Source organism: Liolophura sinensis, chromosome 1, assembly GCF_032854445.1.
Source record: "Liolophura sinensis isolate JHLJ2023 chromosome 1, CUHK_Ljap_v2, whole genome shotgun sequence".
NCBI lineage: Eukaryota > Metazoa > Mollusca > Polyplacophora > Chitonida > Chitonidae > Liolophura > Liolophura sinensis.
The window spans coordinates 92300557-92324041 of NC_088295.1; the positions used below are offsets into that span (position 1 = coordinate 92300557).

Here is a 23485-nt window from a genome sequence, read left to right on the forward strand (position 1 = left end):
AATGTGTTTGTGAATATTGTGCAGTAGTTCATATTTGACTCAACATGCACGCGGACTGCAGTGCTTGCATAGTAGTTGTAAAGTGATTGTAGTTTTTGTCTACGCTTACACCCCTGGTATATATATTTGTATATGTGCATCTGTGTAGATTGTACATGTAGTACTACAATTATATGATAGAGGTATCCACAAACTACGCTGCCATTCAGTCCATATTTCACTTATACTTATAATAAGCCTGAAAGTCTTACAGAGTCTAAAAGGAACTGATGATTTCCAGTGAAATGGATAAATGATATGAAATATTTTGCCACTGACAGTCAACACGTACTCTTCAAGTTCCGTGTATTTCCTCTCATCAAGTAAATGTAATTATCTAATAGTTATGCCCAAAATACTCCTTCCACTGTACTTGTGCATTTCTGTTGTATCTGATTTGCTATGTCTGTCACCCTAATGTGTTGTTATCTGGCCGTTAGCTGTAGAGGGATCCACAGAGGCAACTGGGATGGATGGTGAGCAGCAAAACGAGGGAACAACAACCCCAACACAGGACCAGCCAGCTCAAGGCCAGGGAAATACACCAGCACAAGGTATACATAGTGTAGGATTTATGCTCTTCCTGGAGGATAAGCTACTGTCAATCAGTCATCCCTCTGAAAGATAATAGCAAACCCTTGGCTTGTACAATGACATTGATTTTATCAGACTTTCACCGTTATAACATAAAAGACATTGGAGTAGGGTATTTCTCCTTAACACAATGACACTTTCCGAGTGTCTTGAATACACAGTTTTGTTGTGATGTGTATAGCTTGTCTAATGGATCTTACCTATGTAACGTAGTACTTAGTATTGGGTAAATGTATTGATGGTAACTGTATTTTACAATGTAGATCTAGTATGAAAGTAATGAAAACCTTTCATTTGTTTTTTGCTTGTTATCTGCCTTTGTCTGTTGCTTCATGAACATGTTGGCAACTTAACCAAGCAGGTTACTTGTGTTTCCTATGAATGTTATTGGAGCCTTCTTGAGAGTGATTTACATGTACATGTACCTGTGATGATTTAATACAGTGTCAAATGAGGGATCAAACACAGACAACCCGGCAGGGAGTTTGGTTGACATGGGAACAGGTACCTATAGATCAGACCTGTGGTAGATTCCTAATGTAGAACTTTATGGTGGTAGTTTCTGTAGGTGCTCAGATCTCCTACATATAGATCAGCTCATCTTTGTCAGCCTTTCTGATGTCCATTATTTCTATCAGTCTGCTGTTCTATGTGGCTCTGTACTATCCTTGCTCATGCTATTCTCTGTCTACATGAAATTGGGTGCCACTTATCACATGGTTGTGTCAACATTATGTGCTTCTCTTGAGAAGGGTGGTTTGAGAGAGAATTAAGAGTAAAGTAATAGACAATAGTAACAGTAACATTTGCTCTTTATGCTATGATACACTTTTTAACATGATGTTCTAAATGTTAATATACATGTAGACTTGTGTTCAGAACAGATCTCTGTATTAAGATGAAAAATGGTAAGTTCTGATCAAAAATTCATCATTCACACAAATAAACTAGTCTAGTGCTGTTGAAAATATGCATTCCCATTCTATTATGTTGTTTTTTGTTTGTTTTTTTATCCAGCATTTATCATATTTAACCAAACTGAAAGATCAACTTTGTTTGGCTCTGCAGGAACTGACAAGGTAGACAAGAAAGATGAGGAAAAGTCTGAAGAAACTGAGCATGCTGGGCCTGAAGAAGCAGAGGGACAAGGTAAAGACAATGAAATTGTACCTGAAACCGAGAAGCCCCCGGAGGAGCAGCCTCCAAGTGAGACAGGAGAGCAGGCTGATACTGTGGAGCAGGGTCAGGCTGTTGTGAATGATTGGGGAGATGAGGCTAAGGAAGAAGGGACCACTGATCAAGGTGAAACAGGTGAGGCAATATTCCTTATTTAGATGTATGCCATATGTAATGTATATCACATCTACATACATTCTCATCAAGCATTTTCATCACTGTATGGCTGGAACGTGGACAAAATGTATATCCCATGGAGAGAACATTCCTTTTCTTCTGAGTCAATTTTCAGGCTATTTTCAAGTGGTAGTTGTGATGAAGGAGAAGTATTATTTTGTCAAACTGAGATCTTTTACTAATGTGGCTGCATTTAGTGCCAATTTGCCCCTTATGCTTTTAAGCTCAGTATCATTTGTTACATGGGTGTACATTTATCTTCAGAAAACATTGTTGAAAGTCATGGAGAGAAACCGACAGAAGAGTCCACTCAGGAGAAGGGAGAAACTGAAAAGCAAACTGAAAAGAGTGAAGAGGCTGAGAAAGAAGCTGAAGGGAAGGGAGAAGCTGACAAACAAGAGGTTGACAAAGAAGCTGAACAGAATAAAGAGGTTGATAAACAAGCTGAACAGGAGGGAGAAGCTGACAATCAAGCTGAACCAAATGGAGAAACTGACAAACCAGCTGAGACATCTGGAGAGGGGCCAGTCACCTCAGGACAGGAAGAGGAGGGGCAAGCTGAAGAAGGTGTTCAGGGAGATGGGGAGCGTGGGGAAGGGAGTGGCTCTCAGAAGGGAGACGAGGACTTGAATGCCTGGGGAGAGAGTAGGGAAGATCTGGTAGAGACCATGGACCCGTTATTCTACTACAATGCAGAGGAGCATGTGTCAGGTGCACAGGTACAGGAGGAGTCTGGCCTGCCTCTTGACATGCTCACACTCAAGTATCCTTTTTATGTGACATATACTACCACTTACACACAGTTTTGTTTCAGAGGTACTGCATGATCATTACTATTCTATCTCATAGAAAGTTGAATGTACGCAGTTACATGGGTTTATCAGTGCAAATCGCAAGAAGTGAGTAACACAGCTGAGGCAAGAGATGTATGCACAGACTGAATGCTTGTCAGTTGATCTGGGAAAACATTTATTGTTTAGAATATTCTTTCTCATGATAATTTGTGTAACTAATTATAGCCATATTAAGATTAGACAAGATTATGGTTTTGAAAGTGAGCATTTGTCTTTAACCACTGACCAGCCATTCGTACGGTTATGACTGCACCAAACGTGCTAATCTCCACATCCTGGATGAGACGACGGTGTGCTTTGTAGCAGGTAACCTGGTGGAGTTACTGAACCTGACCAGCAAGGAGCAGACATACCTCCGCAGTACAAGTGGAGGAGGTGTTGGAGCTATTGCTGTGAGTATACCTCATGAGTACAAGTGTGGGAGGTGTTGGGACTATTGCTGTGAGTACCTCATGGGCACATATTGGAGAGGTGTTGAGGCTATTGCTGTGAGTATATTTTACAAGTGTGGGAGGTGTTGGGACTATTGCTGTGAGTACCTCATGGGCACATATTGGAGAGGTGTTGAAGCTATTGCTGTGAATATATCTTACAAGTGTGGGAGGTGTTGGGACTATTGCTGTGAGTACCTCATGGGCACATATTGGAGAGGTGTTGAAGCTACTGCTGTGAATATATCTTACAAGTGTGGGAGGTGTTGGGACTATTGCTGTGAGTACCTCATGGGCACATATTGGAGAGGTGTTGAAGCTATTGCTGTGAATATATCTTACAAGTGTGGGAGGTGTTGGAACTATTGCTGTGAGTACCTCATGGGCACATATTGGAGAGGTGTTGAAGCTATTGCTGTGAGTATATTTTACAAGTGTGGGAGGTGTTGGGACTATTGCTGTGAGTACCTCATGGGCACATATTGGAGAGGTGTTGAAGCTATTGCTGTGAGTATATTTTACAAGTGTGGGAGGTGTTGGGACTATTGCTGTGTGTACCTCATGGGCACATATTGGAGAGGTGTTGAGGCTATTGCTGTGAATATATCTTACAAGTATGGGAGGTGTTGGGACTATTGCTGCGAGTACCTCATGGGCACATATTGGAGAGGTGTTGATACTATTGCTGTGAATATATCTTACAAGTGTGGGAGATGTTGGGACTATTGCTGTGACTACCTCATGGGCACAAATGGGGGAGGTGTTGGGACTATTGCTGTGAGTACCTCATGGGCACATATTGGAGAGGTGTTGAGGCTATTGCTGTGAGTATATTTTACAAGTGTGGGAGGTGTTGGGACTATTGCTGTGAGTACCTCATGGGCACATATTGGAGAGGTGTTGAAGCTATTGCTGTGAATATATCTTACAAGTGTGGGAGGTGTTGGGACTATTGCTGTGAGTACCTCATGGGCACATATTGGAGAGGTGTTGAAGCTACTGCTGTGAATATATCTTACAAGTGTGGGAGGTGTTGGGACTATTGCTGTGAGTACCTCATGGGCACATATTGGAGAGGTGTTGAAGCTATTGCTGTGAATATATCTTACAAGTGTGGGAGGTGTTGGAACTATTGCTGTGAGTACCTCATGGGCACATATTGGAGAGGTGTTGAAGCTATTGCTGTGAGTATATTTTACAAGTGTGGGAGGTGTTGGGACTATTGCTGTGAGTACCTCATGGGCACATATTGGAGAGGTGTTGAAGCTATTGCTGTGAGTATATTTTACAAGTGTGGGAGGTGTTGGGACTATTGCTGTGTGTACCTCATGGGCACATATTGGAGAGGTGTTGAGGCTATTGCTGTGAATATATCTTACAAGTATGGGAGGTGTTGGGAGTATTGCTGCGAGTACCTCATGGGCACATATTGGAGAGGTGTTGAGACTATTGCTGTGAATATATCTTACAAGTGTGGGAGATGTTGGGACTATTGCTGTGACTACCTCATGGGCACAAATGGGGGAGGTGTTGGGACTGTTGCTGTGAGTACCTCATGGGCACAAATGGGAGAGGTGTTGGGGCTATTGCTGTGAGTACCTCATGGGCACATATTGGAGAGGTGTTGAAGCTATTGCTGTGAATATATCTTACAAGTGTGGGAGGTGTTGGGACTATTGCTGTGAGTACCTCATGGGCACATATTGGAGAGGTGTTGAAGCTACTGCTGTGAATATATCTTACAAGTGTGGGAGGTGTTGGGACTATTGCTGTGAGTACCTCATGGGCACATATTGGAGAGGTGTTGAAGCTATTGCTGTGAATATATCTTACAAGTGTGGGAGGTGTTGGAACTATTGCTGTGAGTACCTCATGGGCACATATTGGAGAGGTGTTGAAGCTATTGCTGTGAGTATATTTTACAAGTGTGGGAGGTGTTGGGACTATTGCTGTGAGTACCTCATGGGTACATATTGGAGAGGTGTTGAAGCTATTGCTGTGAGTATATTTTACAAGTGTGGGAGGTGTTGGGACTATTGCTGTGAGTACCTCATGGGCACATATTGGAGAGGTGTTGAGGCTATTGCTGTGAATATATCTTACAAGTATGGGAGGTGTTGGGACTATTGCTGCGAGTACCTCATGGGCACATATTGGAGAGGTGTTGATACTATTGCTGTGAATATATCTTACAAGTGTGGGAGATGTTGGGACTATTGCTGTGACTACCTCATGGGCACAAATGGGGGAGGTGTTGGGACTGTTGCTGTGAGTACCTCATGGGCACAAATGGGAGAGGTGTTGGGGCTATTGCTGCGAGTATATCTTACAAGTGTGGGAGGTGTTGGTGCTGTTGCTGTGAGTACCTCAGGGGCACAAGTGTGGGAGGTGTTGGGGCTGCTGCTGTGAGTACCTCAGGGGGACAAGTCGGGGATGTGGTGGGGCTGTTGCTGTGAGTACCCCATTGGTGCAAGTTGGTTAGGTGTTGGGGCTATTGCTGTGAGTACCTCATGGGCACAAATGGGTGAGGCATTGAGGCTATTGCTGTGAGTATATCTTACAAGTGTGGGAGGTGTTGGGGCTATTGCTGTGAGTACCTCAGGGGCACAAATGGGTGAGGCATTGAGGCTATTGCTGTGAGTATATCTTACAAGTGTGGGATATGTTGGTGCTGTTGCTGTGAGTACCTCATGGGCACATATTGGAGAGGTGTTGAAGCTATTGCTGTGAATATATCTTACAAGTGTGGGAGGTGTTGGGGCTATTGCTGTGAGTACCTCAGGGGCACAAATGGGTGAGGCATTGAGGCTATTGCTGTGAGTATATCTTACAAGTGAGGGAGGTGTTGGGGCTGCTGCTGTGAGTACCTCAGGAGGACAAGTCGGGGATGTGGTGGGGCTGTTGCTGTGAGTACCCCATTGGTGCAAGTTGGTTAGGTGTTGGGGCTACTGCTGTGAGTACCTCAGGGGCACAAGTGTGGGAGGTGTTGGGGCTGTTGCTGTGAGTACCTTAGGGGGACAAGTGGGGGATGTGGTGGGGCTGTTGTTGTGAGTACCCCATTGGTGCAAGTTGGTTAGGTGTTGGGGCTATTGCTGTGAGTACCTCATGGGCACAAATGGGTGAGGTATTGAGGCTATTGCTGTGAGTATATCTTACAAATGTGGGAGGTGTTGGTGCTGTTGCTGTGAGTACCTCAGGGGCACAAGTGTGGGAGGCATTGGGGCTGTTGCTGTGAGTACCTTAGGGGGACAAGTGGGGGATGTGGTGGGGCTGTTGCTGTGAGTACCCCATTGGTGCAAGTTGGTTAGGTGTTGGGGCTATTGCTGTGAGTACCTCATGGGCACAAATGGGTGAGGTATTGAGGCTATTGCTGTGAGTATATCTTACAAATGTGGGAGGTGTTGGTGCTGTTGCTGTGAGTATCTCAGGAGTACAGGTAGGGGAGGCATTGGGGCTGTTGCTAAATATTAAAAAGAATAAATAAACAGTGATACCACATGTTGACCACAAACTTAATTTTTTTACAGGTACATCCAAGCAGAAAATTCTTTGCTGTAGCAGAGAAAGGGAAAGTCCCTAATATAAACATATATGAGTACCCATCTCTGAAGTTGCACCGCATACTGAGAGGAGGAACAGAGCAGTGTTATAATTATGTGGACTTCAGGTAGGACACTAAATATTCTTTATTACTTTAACGTTTTATAGACACTTGACTGCAGATGGAACTAGTCTGTGTAAAGAAAATAAGAAAGATAATAGACTATCTGCAAGCACAAGTGATAAGTAATCCAAGCCTATTAACTCTTGTCAGTCATGTCTTTTGAGTTGTAACCCAGTCTCTGTGTGTGTTTGCAGCCCTGATGGAGAACTGCTGGCCTCCCAGGGAGGGGAGTCAGACTACATGTTAACAGTGTGGAGATGGAGACAGGAGAAGATTGTGCTGCGCTCCAAGGCCTTCTCCCAGGAGGTGTTCAGGGCAACCTTTTCCACAGAGCTTGAAGGACAGCTGACCACAGCAGGCACCAGCCATATCAAGTGTGTACCTCAAAGCTTAACTTGATTCTCCAAAACTCCATTGAAGCAAAACATATACATGTATGATCTACTGCGATCAAATCTGAGTAGAGGATCTTATGCAGTGGTGGAAAGCCTAGCTTTGGATGACGTCAAAAAGACGTTAAGATTGTCTGATGATTAGTAAGAAAGTACCCATTAAAAACAATTCAGTGACATTGTCCTTTTCAGCAAAATATGGTAGTAATGAGTCTCAAGAATAGCTGTTAGGTATTCTGTAGGTTTATTTCCCGTATTTGTATCAATTTAGCTGACATGAGTGGGCCTGTCTGAGAATTATGTGACTTTCATTTTATTTGTTAACAGATTTTGGAAGATGGCTGACACATTTACAGGTTTGAAGCTACAAGGTCAGCTGGGGAAGTTTGGTCGCACAGAGATCTCTGATATAGAGGGTTACGTGGAGTTGCCTGATGGGAAGGTCTTGTCAGGCTGTGAGTGGGGGAATCTTCTGGTCTGGGATGGAGGGCTCATTAAGGTGGAGATCTCTCGTAAGGGAGGCAAATCCTGTCACCATGGCCCAGTCCAGCAGATCTTACTGGATGAAGGAGAGTTGATGACTGTCGGAGTGGATGGATTCATCAGAGTAGGTTCTCAATAATTTATCAAGCATGTTGATGTTAATCTGAACACATGGCTTAAACCTTAGATGGGAATCACCAGCATTGTTCAAATCTACTGCTTTTTGTTTGTTATTGTTATTACATTACTTGTATCAGACATACCTGATATGTTCAGGTATTAAAGAGACATGCTACCTGTCTATGACTTACTGATAGTTGAGTTCTATACAATGACAGTGTATTTGTTTTGTTTTTTCTAGGTGTGGGACTTTGAAACAATAGACACAGCTGAAGGTGTAGATGAAGTGGGTTTGTTTGAAATGGAACCAATGAATGAGCTGCAAGTGGAAATGGATGTCAAGCTTAAGTCCATCGTGAAGTCTGTGGACACAGAGAATGAGCCCACCATCTGGTACGCACAGGTAAGAGATGTAGTAGGTAGGGGAACAGTGCCGAGTTGTCTGCAGCCTTCAACTGTCAGTGCAAGGGTTGTGTTTAAACACTACACAGTCCTGATGATATTGAGAATGTGTTTGAATGTTCTGAATTGCTAATCCTCTGACAGGTTTTACATGACATATATGTTGAGGTGAGTAAATAGACATGCGTGTCTGTTCACAGGATGCCAACGGTGGGATTTGGAAGCTGGACTTATCATTTTCTCACACATCGCTGGCCCCAGAGAAGCTGATGACGTACCACGCAGGTCCGATCTGGAGTGCGGATACCTCACCAGTGAGCCACCTGGTGGCCACCACAGGACAGGATAGTAAGTCAGCTGATTGGATGGTTCAGATTCACAATGTCACGGGCCCTCCATTCTGAAAATGAGAAGCCATGGTGAAAGCCATTCTGGCAAAGTGACCCTTTTACAAGACATTGCGAGGAACACCTGAAAAGCATTTCTTGTATAAATTCAAGTATATATGAACATTGTTTAAATATGTTTCCTACTGATCCAGGCATAATTACTTACCTGAATTTTGTGATGATTTTGTCCCACAGGTACCGTGAGGGTATTTGACTACGTGTCCAGAAAACAACTGTGTCAGTCTAGCTTTAACTCTGCTGGAACAAGCCTGACCTGGGTCCCAGAGATTGTAAGTCCATGATGGGGTGTAAAGTCATTATCATTCATTCCTTCCAGGTATCTTATCTGTTTAAAACCATAAACATTTTCTGCTTCTGTCCCTTCAGACCTCTTACACATGGCCACTGTGTTTCTAACCACAGCTAGGGCTGTGTGTAACACAGAGATTTTGTAAGTTTTTATGTTATGAGAAGGTTCATGTACTTTCCCAGTGAAACTGTTAGATCTTTTCTCTGCCAAACATGTAGTTCTGAGCATACATCCGAGTGCTGTGTACTGTCAAATAAGTCATCGCATTTGTTCAACATTAACATGTGATATCCTGCTTGTAGGTCGACCCTAAAGGCTCTACAGTTGTGGTTGGGTTTGGTGATGGTGTTGTCCGTGTGTTGACCATTGCTAGTATACATGAGCATTCCCTGGGGCACAAGGGGAAAGATGAGTGTGAGTTTGTGTTACGTCAAGCCTTCAAGCCGCACACAGGTTCTGTTACCAGCCTCGCCATTGATAACAATGGAGAAGTACTGGCAACTGGGGTAAGTTCCTAACCTGTCTTCACCTGGGAGTTTTAGGGTCTCAGTATTGTTTCAAAGTTTTGCTCCTCTGTAAGACCCACTTAATTGGATGTTTTATGTGTGATACTTTCATTTTCCAGAGTGAAGATGGAACTGTGTTTTTCATGACAGTTGGCACAACGTATGAGCCTGTAGGTTTTGTGAAAATGCCAGCAGCTGTGCGGTCCATTCAGTGGTCTCCAAAAAAATTTGTAAGTAGATCGGTTGACAGTGATTTCCATTCTGATATAAGGTTAACATGCTTTAGTTGTCATACAAAGTGTAAGTCAAACTACTTTAGTACCCTACAAAAGTTGACAAACCAAAGAAAGTTAAGTTATGATCAAGGGGCCGCTTTCATCAGACTTTGTGACTTGTATTTCTCGTAACTTTTTTTGTGAAAGATATTGTCTAGCTTATAGTGCCGTAAGGCGATGTCAAGTGTGAGAAAAGTACGCAAAAAATTATTGACAAAGTTTTGTGAAAGTTTGTCTTTCAATTTTATTTGTTTTGTTTTTTTCCAGAAAAAGTCAACATTACTGATCTTTTGTGACGGTGGATGTGCAGTAGAACTAGCAGCCCCAGAGCAAGGCACTTTTGACACAGCTCACACATTCCAGATAACAGGACTGGATATGAAGACATTCCAGTTCAACAGTATCAAGTCTTATTTACGGGTAACTGTGTAAAAATGGCTGACATATTTACTCTAACATTTGTAACCTGTACGTCAGGCGTTACTTCCCATGGAATGAGGTTAGTCTCCCTTAACTGTAATGTTGTTCACTCCTGGGTTGAACTCCTTATTTTGTATAAGTTGTTCAAAAGTGTGGATATTAACTTCATTCTGTTACAAATTAAGATCAGATTTTGTTTGAATTGATGTTGCCATTTTAATATTTGTGTGTGTGTTACTGTGATGCATTGTGTGTTACAGCATGAGGAAGACTTGGCACGGCAGGCTAAAGAGGAGGAGGAGAGAAAAAAAACGTGAGGAAGAGGAGAGGAAGAAGAGGATAGAAAGAGGATTAGAGACTGAATCTGAAGCAGGCGACGAAGAACCAGGTATAGACACTGATCAAAAGATACATGTGCTAAAACAAAGTACTGTATAAAAATTAGCAGTTTTCAAGTGACCGGCTTTGCTTGATTCCAACTGATTCATCTACCTTATAGGGCCATTGGAGAGCCTTTGGGAACTCTTTGTGAATTCATTTCTTATCATAAAAGCATTAGTGTTGACATCAAAAGTATCATTTGATCATTCATATGGTTCTTGAAGTACATTTTACATGCCAGACTTCAGGTGAAATACAGTATTCTCAGGCTACAACTTTACTCTTAAAGTTGTTATTGGGATGTAATTTTTTTTCTCTCAGTTTTAATAAAAATTAAAAATCCTTTATTGAAAATCGTTTTTCAGCAGTCCAACAAAAAAAAAAATTGCTTACCGACCTACTCTATTTATTCAAATAGTACCAGGTTACTGCTAACAGATATATCTACATAATTGTTTTGTCCTGTACAAACCAGATGACCCCTGTCTAAATGATGGTGGGGAACAGGACAATTTGTCCTTGTCAAGCAGCTGATTTCCACACTTGTAATGGCATACTTTCCCACACAGTGAAAACAAGAGCCATTGTGGTCCCTGTCCTACATGATAGACAAATCCTCCGTGGTTATCACCTGGTCTGTCCTACCAGCTGAGTTAATATATGTAGTAATTCCCATTCCACCTTCAGAGTCGGCTACGCCACAACAGCCACCATGGGAGCCTTACATCCCTGAAGAACCCAGCCCCATTTTGACAGGCTTCTACACCGACGAGGGCAAATTCTGGCTCTCTATGGTACGACTGAATTCACATGTAGTATAATGTTAGAATTGAGGACATGGTGTTTGTATTAGCTAAAATAAATAATCTGGTCATGAATGTATATAAATCAAATGTTTCCTACATTTTATGGTCAGGAAACATGAACATTTTCTGTAACAAAACAATTTGTCTTCTTCATGAGTCAGTCATAGACAGTGGTACAGTGAGACAGGTCTATAATGTTTATAGATACAGTACATTTTAAGATGTGTCATTTAAAATAGCAGACACTTCTCCATCTGTCTTTAGTGGTGTCAGGAACCTAATATCTGACATTAAACACAGCCTGTGTGTGTTACAGGGTGGATTTGATGCTGGTTATCTGTACGAGTGTAAGTTCTTGTCAGAAGAGGAGAAAGCCAGCATGAGAAAAGAGAATATAGACAAGCCCCTGAGGGCAGTGTCTGTCATAGACTCCAATGATGTTCCTATCACACAGATCAAGTTCAGGTAAATACCACCCATCAGATCCCTTACTAACAACAAAATTTACATTATAACAAACTCTTTGTTTTCTGCCTTGTAAATTGGCAATCATACTGTGGTGTTGACTCTATCTTCTAGTTAGGAGTACAGCCTATTGTTTATGTAAAGCTTAATAATCTGTGTAATTTCAAAAACTAAATGGTTAGTACATGTACATCACAAACCAGTTAAATGTAATGGATGGATACCACATGCCCATTGTCCCAGCACATCCCATCACAGAGAGAATGAACATTTGTAATCAATGTGTGGGACATCCAGCTGATCTATTAACAATAATGTAATGGATGGATACCAAATGCCCATTGTCCCAGCACATCCCATCACAGAGAGAATGAACATTTGTAATCAATGTGTGGGACATCCAGCTGATCTATTAACAATAATGTTGGTTAGAATTGGTCAAATGCCTGTCTTGATTGGTGTGTGGAAAGGTATCTGACAGGTGTGTCTGCCACTGGACACAGCGTAGGCTGAGGTGTGGTGAATTTTTCTCTAATGCTGGGATTCCACTGACGTGTGATTGTATTTATCATTACTTGTCTGTTAGTTCTGAAAATGGGAATTACATCAATACCCAGGAGTGTTTCCACGGACTCAGCAGGAGTCTCTAGCATAAAACATGTCCCATTTTTCACATATCAGAAAAGGATTTAGTACTGGGATGGGTTGACAGATTATTTGAATCACAGTTGTCAACACATGGGCCATGGAAACGCTGTAACAAATGCGTGAAGTAATCGCATGAAGTAACACAAACTCTTGTTTGTGGAATCACAGCCAAAAGCAAGATGAATATAACATATGTTGTACTCTTTTCTCTAACAGTTCTAAGGTGGATCAGGTGCTGATGGGCATGGAGAACGGTGCTGTGCGGATCCAGCAGATGGACCCTGAGTCCCAGGAGAAGGACCTGGGTCTGATGGGGCCCTACTGGATGCTGACCATCCACGACAACAACTACGGCCACATCACTCGTCTACTGACCAGTCACGATGACACCTACATCCTCACTGTTGGCAGAGATGGCAACTTCTTTGCCTTCAACATGATGGGACAGGAGGAGATAAAGGAGAGAGTGGCTGAGGCCAAGGCCAGACTTCCATCTGCCAGGGTAAATACCTGCAAATACTCAGCTCATTGTGCTGAGAAACCAGTAATTACCATAACCAGGGTTCCTTCTACCAACATGAAAACCTCCACTCTGCTCACTGTACTGAGAAACCAGTAAATACCATAACCAGGCTCCCTTCTACCAACATGAAAACCTCCACTCTGCTCACTGTACTGAGAAACCAGTAAATACCATAACCAGGCTCCCTTCTACCAACATGAAAACCTCCACTCTGCTCACTGTACTGAGAAACCAGTAAATACCATAACCAGGCTTCCCTCTGGCAGAGTAAAAACCTCCACTCTGCTCACTGTACTGAGAAACCAGTAAATACCATAACCAGGCTCCCTTCTACCAACATGAAAACCTCCACTCTGCTCACTGTACTGAGAAACCAGTAAATACCATAACCAGGCTTCCCTCTGGCAGAGTAAAAACCTCCACTCTGCTCACTGTACTGAGAAACCAGTAAATACCATAACCAGGCTCCCTTCTACCAACATGAAAACCTCCACTCTGCTCACTGTACTGAGAAACCAGTAAATACCATAACCAGGCTTCCCTCTGGCAGAGTAAAAATCTCCAAATACTCTACTCATTGTACTCAGAAACCAGTAATTACCGTAACCAGACCCCGCTCTGCCATAACCAGATGCCCCACCCCCACCCCCTACCCCCACCTCTGGCAGAGTAAAAACCTCCAAATACTCTACTCATTGTACTCAGAAACCAGTAATTACCATAACTAACTTCATGGTCTAGGTTCTATTAGCAATTGTAGATCTATTCTTCACATGTCCACTTATATATAATTATTACAGCTAAAGATATTGAAACATTTATGTTTTATACACAGTGTATTCCACATGAGTTAGTATACACTGTATAAATAAAGTAACCATTGCACTTTTTGTTGTCTGACGTTAGGTTTGAAAACTCAGTCCTGTGGCATTGTATTCACTGCACTGACTGGATTTTGTCAAATAACATCAGGGACTCCGTGGCTCAGTTGGTTAGCGCGCTAGCGCAGTGTAATGACCCAGAAGCCTCTCACCAATGCGGTCGCTGTGAGTTCAAGTCCAGCTCATGCTGGCTTTCTCTCCGGCTGTACGTGGGAAGGTCTGGCAGAACCTGCAGATGATTGTGGGTTTGCCCTGGGCTCTGCCCGGTTTCCTCCCACCATAATGCTGGCCGCCGTCGCATAAGTGAAATGTTCTTGAGTACAGCGTAAAACACCAATGAAATAAATAAATAAATCAAATAACATCATGTGTCATATTGCAGGCTATTGAGGAAGACAAGGTGGTTGATGATATTGATGACCCTAATGCTTACAGGTAATATAATTTTCTATGTGATGGGAAGTGTCTGGCCTTGTGGTTTACAGTGATGGTGTTAAAGTGATGTCACTGGAATGTCTGTGTATCATGATGAAGTCTAAAAAAATCAGACAAATTTCAGAAATACAAATTTGTGAAGGTATGTTATGCGACTTTTCTTCGGAAGTTGGCTTTTGGTGTTTCAAAATGATTAGATGTGAAACTGCCTTTTGGTGAGATGTATTGTGTACAGTGTATTGTAATGTTTAGCTAATTGTGCCGTAAGGTAAATCTCAATGTTGGTATTCTTTCAGTATTGAAGATGCCAAACAAAAAGCTGAACATGACAAGATGATCCGTCAAGCCGAGGAAAAAAAGAAAGACGTTCGCCGTCACATCGCCAAACTACGTCGAGACTTCAAAACTCTGCTGGAGAAGAACAAGACTTTACCTGAACATCTACAGCTCCACAGAGGGGTAGGTAGTGGGGTGAAGTACCAACACGCAGAGCCTCACTGTAAATTATTCAAAGGAAATGATCTTTCGTACAAGTAGTGTATATTTAGGCTACAACATGCAATACTGCCATTTTGATCAGTGAACACCTGCAAACTGGTTCTAAATACTGATTATTACATCTCCATTTTTGTTCATCACCAGGAATTTGAAATGGATCGAGAAATCAAACAGGAGCTAGAGAAGCAGATTCAAGACAAGATAGAACTGATGAAGAAAGAGATGGCATGGGATTCTGAGAAACACAGACTGGCTCTAGAGAAACTCCAGATGAAGTACGATCAGTGACAATCAAAGATTGTTCTTTATTGCTGAAATGCAGGTCATAGTTATAATGTTAATTGGAAGGTCTATTTTCAAAGGAGTTAAAGTTAAAATGTTACGATGAAATGTAAACTGTTATTCTACTTCACAGGTAACACTTGGAGTGTGTATGCTCCCAAGGCTGTCATGTAGTATATGGTTTTGTTTTAATCAAACCTGTGATATTCCTTGTCTGTTTCTGTAGGTTTAAGGAAGTGGTGGAGTGTGAGAGGATTGTGGTGAAATCCTTCAACTCTCCACATGAGGTGGCCACATTTAGGACGGCTAAACTCTCGGATGACTTCTATGACATGAAGGCTTTGTTTCAACGCCGGAAAACAATGTTCCTGTCGGGACCCTCCAGAGATACCACCCGAGAACTACGAACAGGTCAGTGTGCAGGGGCCGTTTAAATTGCCCGTCTTCACCTTCTGTATGATGTTAATACTAAAATTCGGTCTTGTTTAATAATATGATGTATTTTTTCAGTCACTGGACTCAAATAATATGTCCATTTTGGGTCACACTGTGTAATTTTTTGATTCTCCAATAACCCTAGCATAATGCAAAATCATAGACCCTACTACACTGAGAATTTGCCTTGTGAACAAAGTTATATTTGTAGTCTTCAGACGTCAACATGGAAACAACAGTGGAGGTGCTCAGTTTATTCTGGGTGTATAGTCTGTGCCTTAAGGATCACTGTTGAAGTAACGTATTGTGATTTTGAATCCTTCAGGTCAGACCAAGCAGACAGAGGGTGGACAGGCCGTCTCTGATGTGCAAGAGAATGCCGACCTCAAAGTGAAAACATCTCTGAAGGGTAGCATGGGAGACCGCATCACTCAGGCCTTACTCAAAGTGGACGAGAAGAAACATCAGAGAGCGGTCAGAAAAGCTCAGGTAGGTATTAACACACGCCATGCATAGGCTTCCTGTAAGGTACATATAACATAACAGAACATGTAAGTAACATTCCCAATCTACTTCCTATAAGAAAGATATCACCAAACCTATAAGAACATGCAGTGCAAGCATGCATACATATGTAGTCACTATAGTTCATACGTTCAACGCAGTGTTGCAACATCTTGGTAGAACATGGCCATAGTCTGTACATGTGCACAGTAGCTTGGTTTGCTCACCAGCATGTCATAGTGGGATGAACTAGTGTTCTGGTGACATCTTCATCTGGCTGCATTTTCTGTATGATGAAGTTTGCTGATGTTTTTGTTCAGTGGGATGAACTGTTGGCCAGCAAACCTGATGATGATTATGAAGACCCAGCAGATGTGGCGGCGATTAAGGAGGCCAAGGAAAACATGGGGGACTACAAGCTGAAGACAGCTCCAGACTATGTTGTCCCAGATCACATGAGGATGAACGTGGAGAAGGCCAGGGGACGACTTCTTGTCATCAAGGATCTCGTATGTTATTCCAAATCATCCAAATTTCCATATTGACAATAATGATAACCAGTTGCTACACAAGGGCTGTGATGTTGATAAGTTTACTTTCTTTAAGACTGTTGCTATAATCCCTTGGGTTCAGTGCCTTTGCCTGAAGCATACACTGATTGGGTCAGTGTACTGATATTATGCACCACCAAGATCACAAAGCACATGTATTATCAAATCTTCTGTTCTTGCCAACAGATCCACCAGCACAAGTATGACTTCAATGCACAGCTGCTGGCCCTCCGGGACAGGAAGATCTCCTTACTGGACGTCCTAAGGGAGTTGGTGAAGGAGCTAAAGGAGGTTCAGGCTGAGCTAGGGCCCCACAAGCGCCTGCCTCTCCCTCACATACCCGATCTCCACCCAGAGGAGATGCCAGAAAAGTAAGGCACTCAATCACTGTCATTGTCACCAAAATCTGTATATTGTTTTGTATTCTCACACGGTCAGAAGGGACTTTTTTTTCATTAGAGAAAAACATTTCAGTTATATGAAATCTTGCCTGTTAAGAATTTTGGCAATCTTTTTTTGTTTTTTTTTTGCTTCAGCATATCAGTGTAGTGTGATCATGCTTATTTACTTCCAGGCAGTTGGAATACACCCGTGAAAGCCTGCTGGAATTCAAGAAAGCACATGAAGCAAAGGAACTGGCTGCTAAGAAAGGCAGTAACACAGGATTTGGGGGATTCGGAGGGGACGGAGAAGCAACTAAGGTGAAGATTAATTTATGGTGTGGTTCATCAACCAGTCTTGTGCAATTCTTTGTCATGTGAAACAGCCTTGTGTTAACTGATACATCTGTGTGTTTCAGCCATCCTCACCAGCAGGAACTCCAAAACAAGGAACATCACTCAGTAGTCTGACCAAGTCTGACTCGAATGTGATTAGTGAACAGGGCCCACCTACAGTAGCAGATGGAGAAGAGGAGCTGTCGGACGCTGAGAGGCAAATTAGAGAGGCCAGAGAAATTAGGTTTGTCATGACATCCTCCTCAAGTTTATTGTAGCAGAGAACAGATTCTGTAGTAACCACACTCACATAGCTTTCCTTTCTCTCCCAAAAGCAGATTCTACCGTTATTTCAGCCATATAGCTTTCCTTTCTCCTCCCACAGCAGAATTTGTGGTTACCATGGTCACATGGCTTTCCTTTCTCCTCGAAGAGCATATTCTAGTCATGTAGTTATCTCAGTCACATGTCTACAGACTACAGTATCTGAGAAATTCTGTAGTATCAAGAGTCATATAATTTTCTCTTCTCCTCCAAGAGCAGATGCTGTAGTTATCTCCGTCACATGACTGTCCTTTCTTCTCAAGATTACAGTATCTGAGAAATTCCGTAGTACCACAGTCATATAACTTTCTCTTCCCCCATCTACAGATACTGTAGTTGTCTCAATCACATGACTGTCCCTTCTCCCCCAGATTAGAGAGGCTAGATTCTGTAGTTAGAACAGGCCTGTTACTTTCTCTTCTGTCTGGGTAACTGTACCAGAGAGACCAGATATCTGCAGTTACAACAGTTCTATATGTAACTTTCCCTTCTCCCACAGGAGAGCAATTTGTAGTTAGCTCATGTGAGCCATCTCTCTGCATTCCTCCAGGTTATTGTACCAGAGAGACCAGATTGTTCTCAAGATCAAGGAACTGAAGCAACATTTTGATGCTGACCTACGCTTGCTGAGACATGACAAGTTCAACCTGGACATCATCATGAAGAATGCTGATCTCAGGTATGACCTGATTTTGTATATACGCACTCACCTGTTAGAAGGCATTGCTCTCCCCTTGATCTTTGAGCCTTCAGCAGGTCTGTCAAATAGGCCTGTTGGGAGGCTAATGATGTGCTACACAAAAATGTCCAGATTGCAGTAAACAGCTTACAGGTACTATGGCCAAGGGAAAAAAAAGAGTATGTAGATTTAAACTGCAAGAATGAGTTTTACAAGTTAACAGTTTTCTAACTTATTCAGTTTATGAGAAAAAAAAAACAATGTCAAGAAACACAGGGTTTTTAGGGGATGATGTCTATTACTATTATGTCTATAACATGATTGGATTGGGTATTCTCTTTTATACCGTAGAATGACGTGTTCTTTATGTTCTGTAAATGTGTGTGCACAGATGTATCAGTACCTACATGCCATGCCCTTATGTCCTGTAGACATGTGACGCTGTTTGAAGAGCTGGTTTTGCTGAAGGAGTTTGAGAAGAGTGAGGATGTGCTGGCTGCCAAGGTGGAGAGTAAAGAGCAGGAGAAGTTGGAGATGCAGGCCAAGGTTTGTACATGCACCTCCTATAGCACACAATCATTCAGGAGAGCCACTCACAATGTGACTGGAATGTTGAGAGGAATGATTAGATACACAGTTCCTCTGTGTTAAGAAGAAATTGTGTGATAGTTTACTGTTGATATGCAAGTGGCTTAGTGTTCACTACTGACACTAGATATAATGTTATAACTCTAACTGGTTCATTTTTCTCACGTGATGGCTACCATTGTTACAGGTTCTGGACTGCCAAAGCAAATTGGAAAATAAGAAAAAAGACATAGAAAGGCTTCAGGAAAAAGAAAAAGCCTTACACGCAGCGTTTCTTGCTTCTCTTGGAGACAACAACAAATTTTCAGATTACCTACAGAAAGTTTTTAAGAAGAAAATCAAACGAGCTAAGAAGAAAACTACAGATGCTGATGGTATGTGATATGTTCTTGTAGAGTACATGTATTACTCTGATAGGTGTGTTCCACTGATTGATTGATTGGTAGGTGTTTAATACCTTACTCAATAATATTTCTCATATACGATGGTTTGTCATGTTTATGAGAGGAAACTGGAATGGCCAGAGTAAACCGCTGACCTTTGCCAAGCATGTGACAAACCTCTTGGCGTAAAGCTGCAGCTGAAGCAGTGAGAGCTGAATTCAAACACAAGACCTCATAGGTTAAGAGCCCGATAGTGACAGCAAGCCAGCACATTAACGGCTGAGCCAGTGTCTCAATGGCAAACCTTATACAACAGATGATCAATATATTGTTTTCTCTGTCATGGGAAAAGAGGTCCCAAGGTGACAGAAGTGTGTTATGATGAAGTGAACAAAAAATATGTAAGTATATATTTTGGAAAGAATATCATGTTTGATGAAAGTCACATATACATTGTATTGGGCCCACTCTGTAGCATACTTTACCTGTTTTGTTATTGATGTTTAGGCTCTGATGAGGAGAGCGACGATGAGAGTGATGACGAGTCAGATTGGGATGAATCTGATGAGGAGTCAGAGTCAGAAACGGGGGGTTACGACTTGGATGTGTGTCCTTCAGGCTGTGACCAGGTGAGAGTTTGAGGTCATTTGGGGGACGTGCTAAATCCTTCAGCTGATTTGACAAGTTGTGCAAGAAAGATATCCAAAAATATTTTATATGATTGCTATATTAATGCTCATATTGGATATATACCAACTAGTATAATCAACTAAATTTTAGTCTTTGAACTCTTTACTTACTTTTTACTACCTGTTTGATAGCGCCATGAAAGATAGTGTGTGTTTTTTTTTTGATAGTGTTCTTACATGTACGTCTTTGTTTTACAGGCAATCTATGACAACACCTGTCAGATGCGAGAGAAGAAGCTGGACATTGAAGAACTGCTGACAGAGGAGAAAAAAGCCAGTGAAGTGCTGAAAAAAGAGCTGGAAAGTCTCCATAAAAAATCCAAAATAATTGACACTGGTTTGCAGGTGGCTGAAAATAACCTGGAGGCCTTTCAGGTAAGATGTGGACTGTAGTGGGAGTTGTTACTGGGGATGAGGGGAGACAGAAAACATGTCTCTGCTGACATCTGTTTCCATCTTAGTAAAGCCAACAGTTTGGATGGGGATTGACCATTGCAGGTTTTATTGTAATCTTTCTAAGCATAGAGAGGAAAGTGATTTTATTTCTCAATCACTGCCTGTCCATTATATGTATGGTGGTGAACTTGACAAGGTGGAGGGGCAGCAGAGCCTTGAAATATGTATAAAACACCACAATTCGCTCTTATGACAGATTCGTGTGTAAGCTGATCAGCACATCAGGGCTACAGCAAGCCCCAGTGTTCATGGCACTGGCATTTCCTGTATCTTTTGTGCCCTGATGTTTGCAGCTGGAGAAGCAACAGAAGATCAACGAGCTGGACGTGGTTGTGACACTAAAGCTTCACCAGATCCAGTATATGGTGAATGGCGTGCTGCCTCAGGACCTGTGTAACACCCTGGTGTTTGAGTCCTCAGGGGTGTCCAGGCTACAGCAGAGGATCAAGGAGCTCCAGCATGAAAAGTCCATGCAGAAAAGACAGATGAAGTGAGTAACTTAGCTACTTGTAAAGCTCGTTTGGTTTTCAGTTCTTTTACAATGGTTCTGAGTATTGCCACCTTTGAGTCCTCACTGAATATGTCCAAATTCAAGCACATGCCCTCACCAGGCAGTGGTCCTATTCAGCAACAACATCCCCATTCTTGGTTTCTGCCAGTGTTATCCTCACCAGCAGGGTCTCAACTAGAAGTACAATATATAGCCAAATGGGTATCAATCATTGGCTGTCTTGGACAAGTGTTGTCTCATTCAGTAGCTATAAAGTAAGTGCTTTGACATGACGTGGGTAGATGTTCTGGCTGTTCCAAGGTTATGTGGACCTTCATAAGTGTATGCTATATCTGAGAAATGAAGGTAACTGAGTGTGAGTGTTGTCAAAACCGGCATTGTGTGTTGCAGGGAGTCACGCAGGCAGCATGTACAGCTGCTCAAGGACAGAAAGCACATGGAGTCTCGCATTAGGCATATGGAAGAGGAATGTAACAGCACAATGATGGCCAAATTTGGATGTATAGTGGATTTGGAAAAGTTGGAGACCATTACAGTGAACAGGAACATTGAGGAACTCAAGGAAAAACTCAGACTGGCAGAAATCACAAACTCAGAAGAAATCTCAGATTGGATTGTAAGTCATAATTAAGGATTTTGTTTTTTGAAAAACACGTCATTGCTGCATGAGGTTTTATTCACTCTTCCAGATTCCACTTACTACAGGAGGGACCTCAGAGACGGGGGCCTCTAGCCCCTCTACCTAGTTTTAGAGAGCGGCCATTTTTGATAGGCAGTCCCCCCAGATCTTTGACTAACCTGATACCTTTCACCCCCCATTTTGGATGTAGTTCTGTTGCTCATATACAACCATGTTTGAGTTTTTGTGAGATTTCACTGTGGTATGCACTCTAGGAAGTTTCAGTATGCCTAATAACATGAAATAAACAAATAAATAAATAAATTTGGGTTGTAGACTGAATGCCATAGTCTTGTGGTATGTCTGACTCTTTGTTGAAAATTTTACAGAATTAGTACAGCATGTACAAGAGTATGGTACTTGTACTGAGTTGTGTACATTGGGTGGCAATGTTTTGTGTTCACAGGAAAAAATCAGTGCCAAGAAAGAAGAGATTACTGGTCTGATTCGTGAGAATACCCGTAAACTGAACCAGCTGTGTATTCTGACAGAGGAGAAGAAGACACTGGAGAACTCTCTGGATGCCAGACAGAAACATGTGGTCAGTTTGTACATTACCAGCTTCACTAAAGCATGTTATCAGTCAGGTCTAGGCCTTCATCCACATTCCCTCACTTTTTCAGAGCTGTCTCCTACAGAGTTGATAGAAGTCAGGTTACTTATAATTTTCACTTTCCTTTATCGTAGGATTTGATATTTAAATCATCCCTTGATTAGTGTAGTGCTGTTTTTATTTTCACCTGTTATCCTGGATGGTTGTCCATAAGAGAAACAATATTGAGCTGGGCAGAACATATCTAATCTAAAGTGAAATCGTTTTTTTTTTTGTTATCACATTGGGTTTACTAAGGTTAGTTTAATAATAGAAGAGCACGCCTATTGAGTGTGTAACACAAAGTAAATGTATTAGTAATTGTATTGTTCCTGAACAACAGAAGTAGTGCGATCAAAATGCATTCGCTGCCTTGTCAACATGTAGCTCGATTCTAAACCACTGTTTCTAACCTGTTGAGCAGTGCTGTCTGGTGTCCCGTTTTCTCATGTTGAATTTAGACCAAGTTTGTTTGCTGGTGTTACAGGGAGGAGAATATAGCGGAGTGAAGAAGTCAGAGGCTCGTGAGAGACAGAGGTTGATACAACTGGTACAGCTTCAGGCTCAGGAGATCGATGCTCTCAAAGAGGAGATAACTCTGTTGTCTCGAAAAGGTGGTCACATCTTACCTCCAGCCCAGCCTCCGATGCCCCAGTCAGCCTCCATTTAGTTCTTCATCCAAACCCAATACTGCATATTTATTTTGATGTAAATAACGAAGTCTTATGACTTTACTTCTGCTGTGATAGGAAGGACAGTCATTGAAAGTTCCCGCTGCTACACAACAACCTTTGTATGGAAAACAAATGTCAAACAGAGTAGAACCAACCAAAGATTGGCACAGAGTACCTTGTGAGTTTTTACTAAACATCAGCATTGTATGTTTCAATAACATACCTGGCTATTTGTGCGTACCAGTCTTCTAGTTTTCTCCATTCCTCTCAAGTTGAAGCTTTACGTAGGTGTGTTTTAAGAAAATTGTGATATGTACATGTTATTTACTGGAAATAAATACAACCATTTGTGAGAAAACTGTGTCCTTTTTCTTAGGCCTCAGCAGAAGCACTAAAAAGTCAACTTCACTTTCATTCAACTTAAACCGCTGGATGGTAACAAATTATTGTATGATAAGATTTGTGGATTTTCTTTTTAAAAGAGTACATGTATACCTTAGATATTTAGGTATTACCACACAGCTGTTGAATTTTCACACTCTGAATGTAGAGA

General features: G+C 42.0%; 1 protein-coding gene across 1 annotated transcript; it reads left to right on the forward strand.

The window, feature by feature from the left end:
• Nucleotides 1-276: 276 nt before the first annotated feature.
• On the forward strand, nucleotides 277-23281 carry LOC135481739 (cilia- and flagella-associated protein 44-like). Its single transcript, XM_064761409.1, is given in 37 exon segments — nucleotides 277-593; nucleotides 1078-1137; nucleotides 1702-1944; nucleotides 2251-2749; nucleotides 3070-3232; nucleotides 6799-6938; nucleotides 7130-7309; nucleotides 7655-7934; nucleotides 8172-8333; nucleotides 8533-8680; nucleotides 8917-9011; nucleotides 9334-9537; nucleotides 9657-9767; nucleotides 10080-10232; nucleotides 10493-10537; nucleotides 10539-10620; nucleotides 11301-11407; nucleotides 11736-11884; nucleotides 12749-13034; nucleotides 14319-14371; nucleotides 14668-14830; nucleotides 15014-15144; nucleotides 15378-15562; nucleotides 15912-16075; nucleotides 16411-16599; nucleotides 16828-17012; nucleotides 17216-17342; nucleotides 17441-17601; nucleotides 18232-18360; nucleotides 18792-18906; nucleotides 19136-19322; nucleotides 19839-19960; nucleotides 20219-20395; nucleotides 20770-20966; nucleotides 21378-21603; nucleotides 22073-22207; nucleotides 22746-23281. Coding segments are annotated over 37 exon segments (6021 nt in total). The 5' UTR covers nucleotides 277-508; the 3' UTR covers nucleotides 22929-23281.
• Nucleotides 23282-23485: the final 204 nt, after the last annotated feature.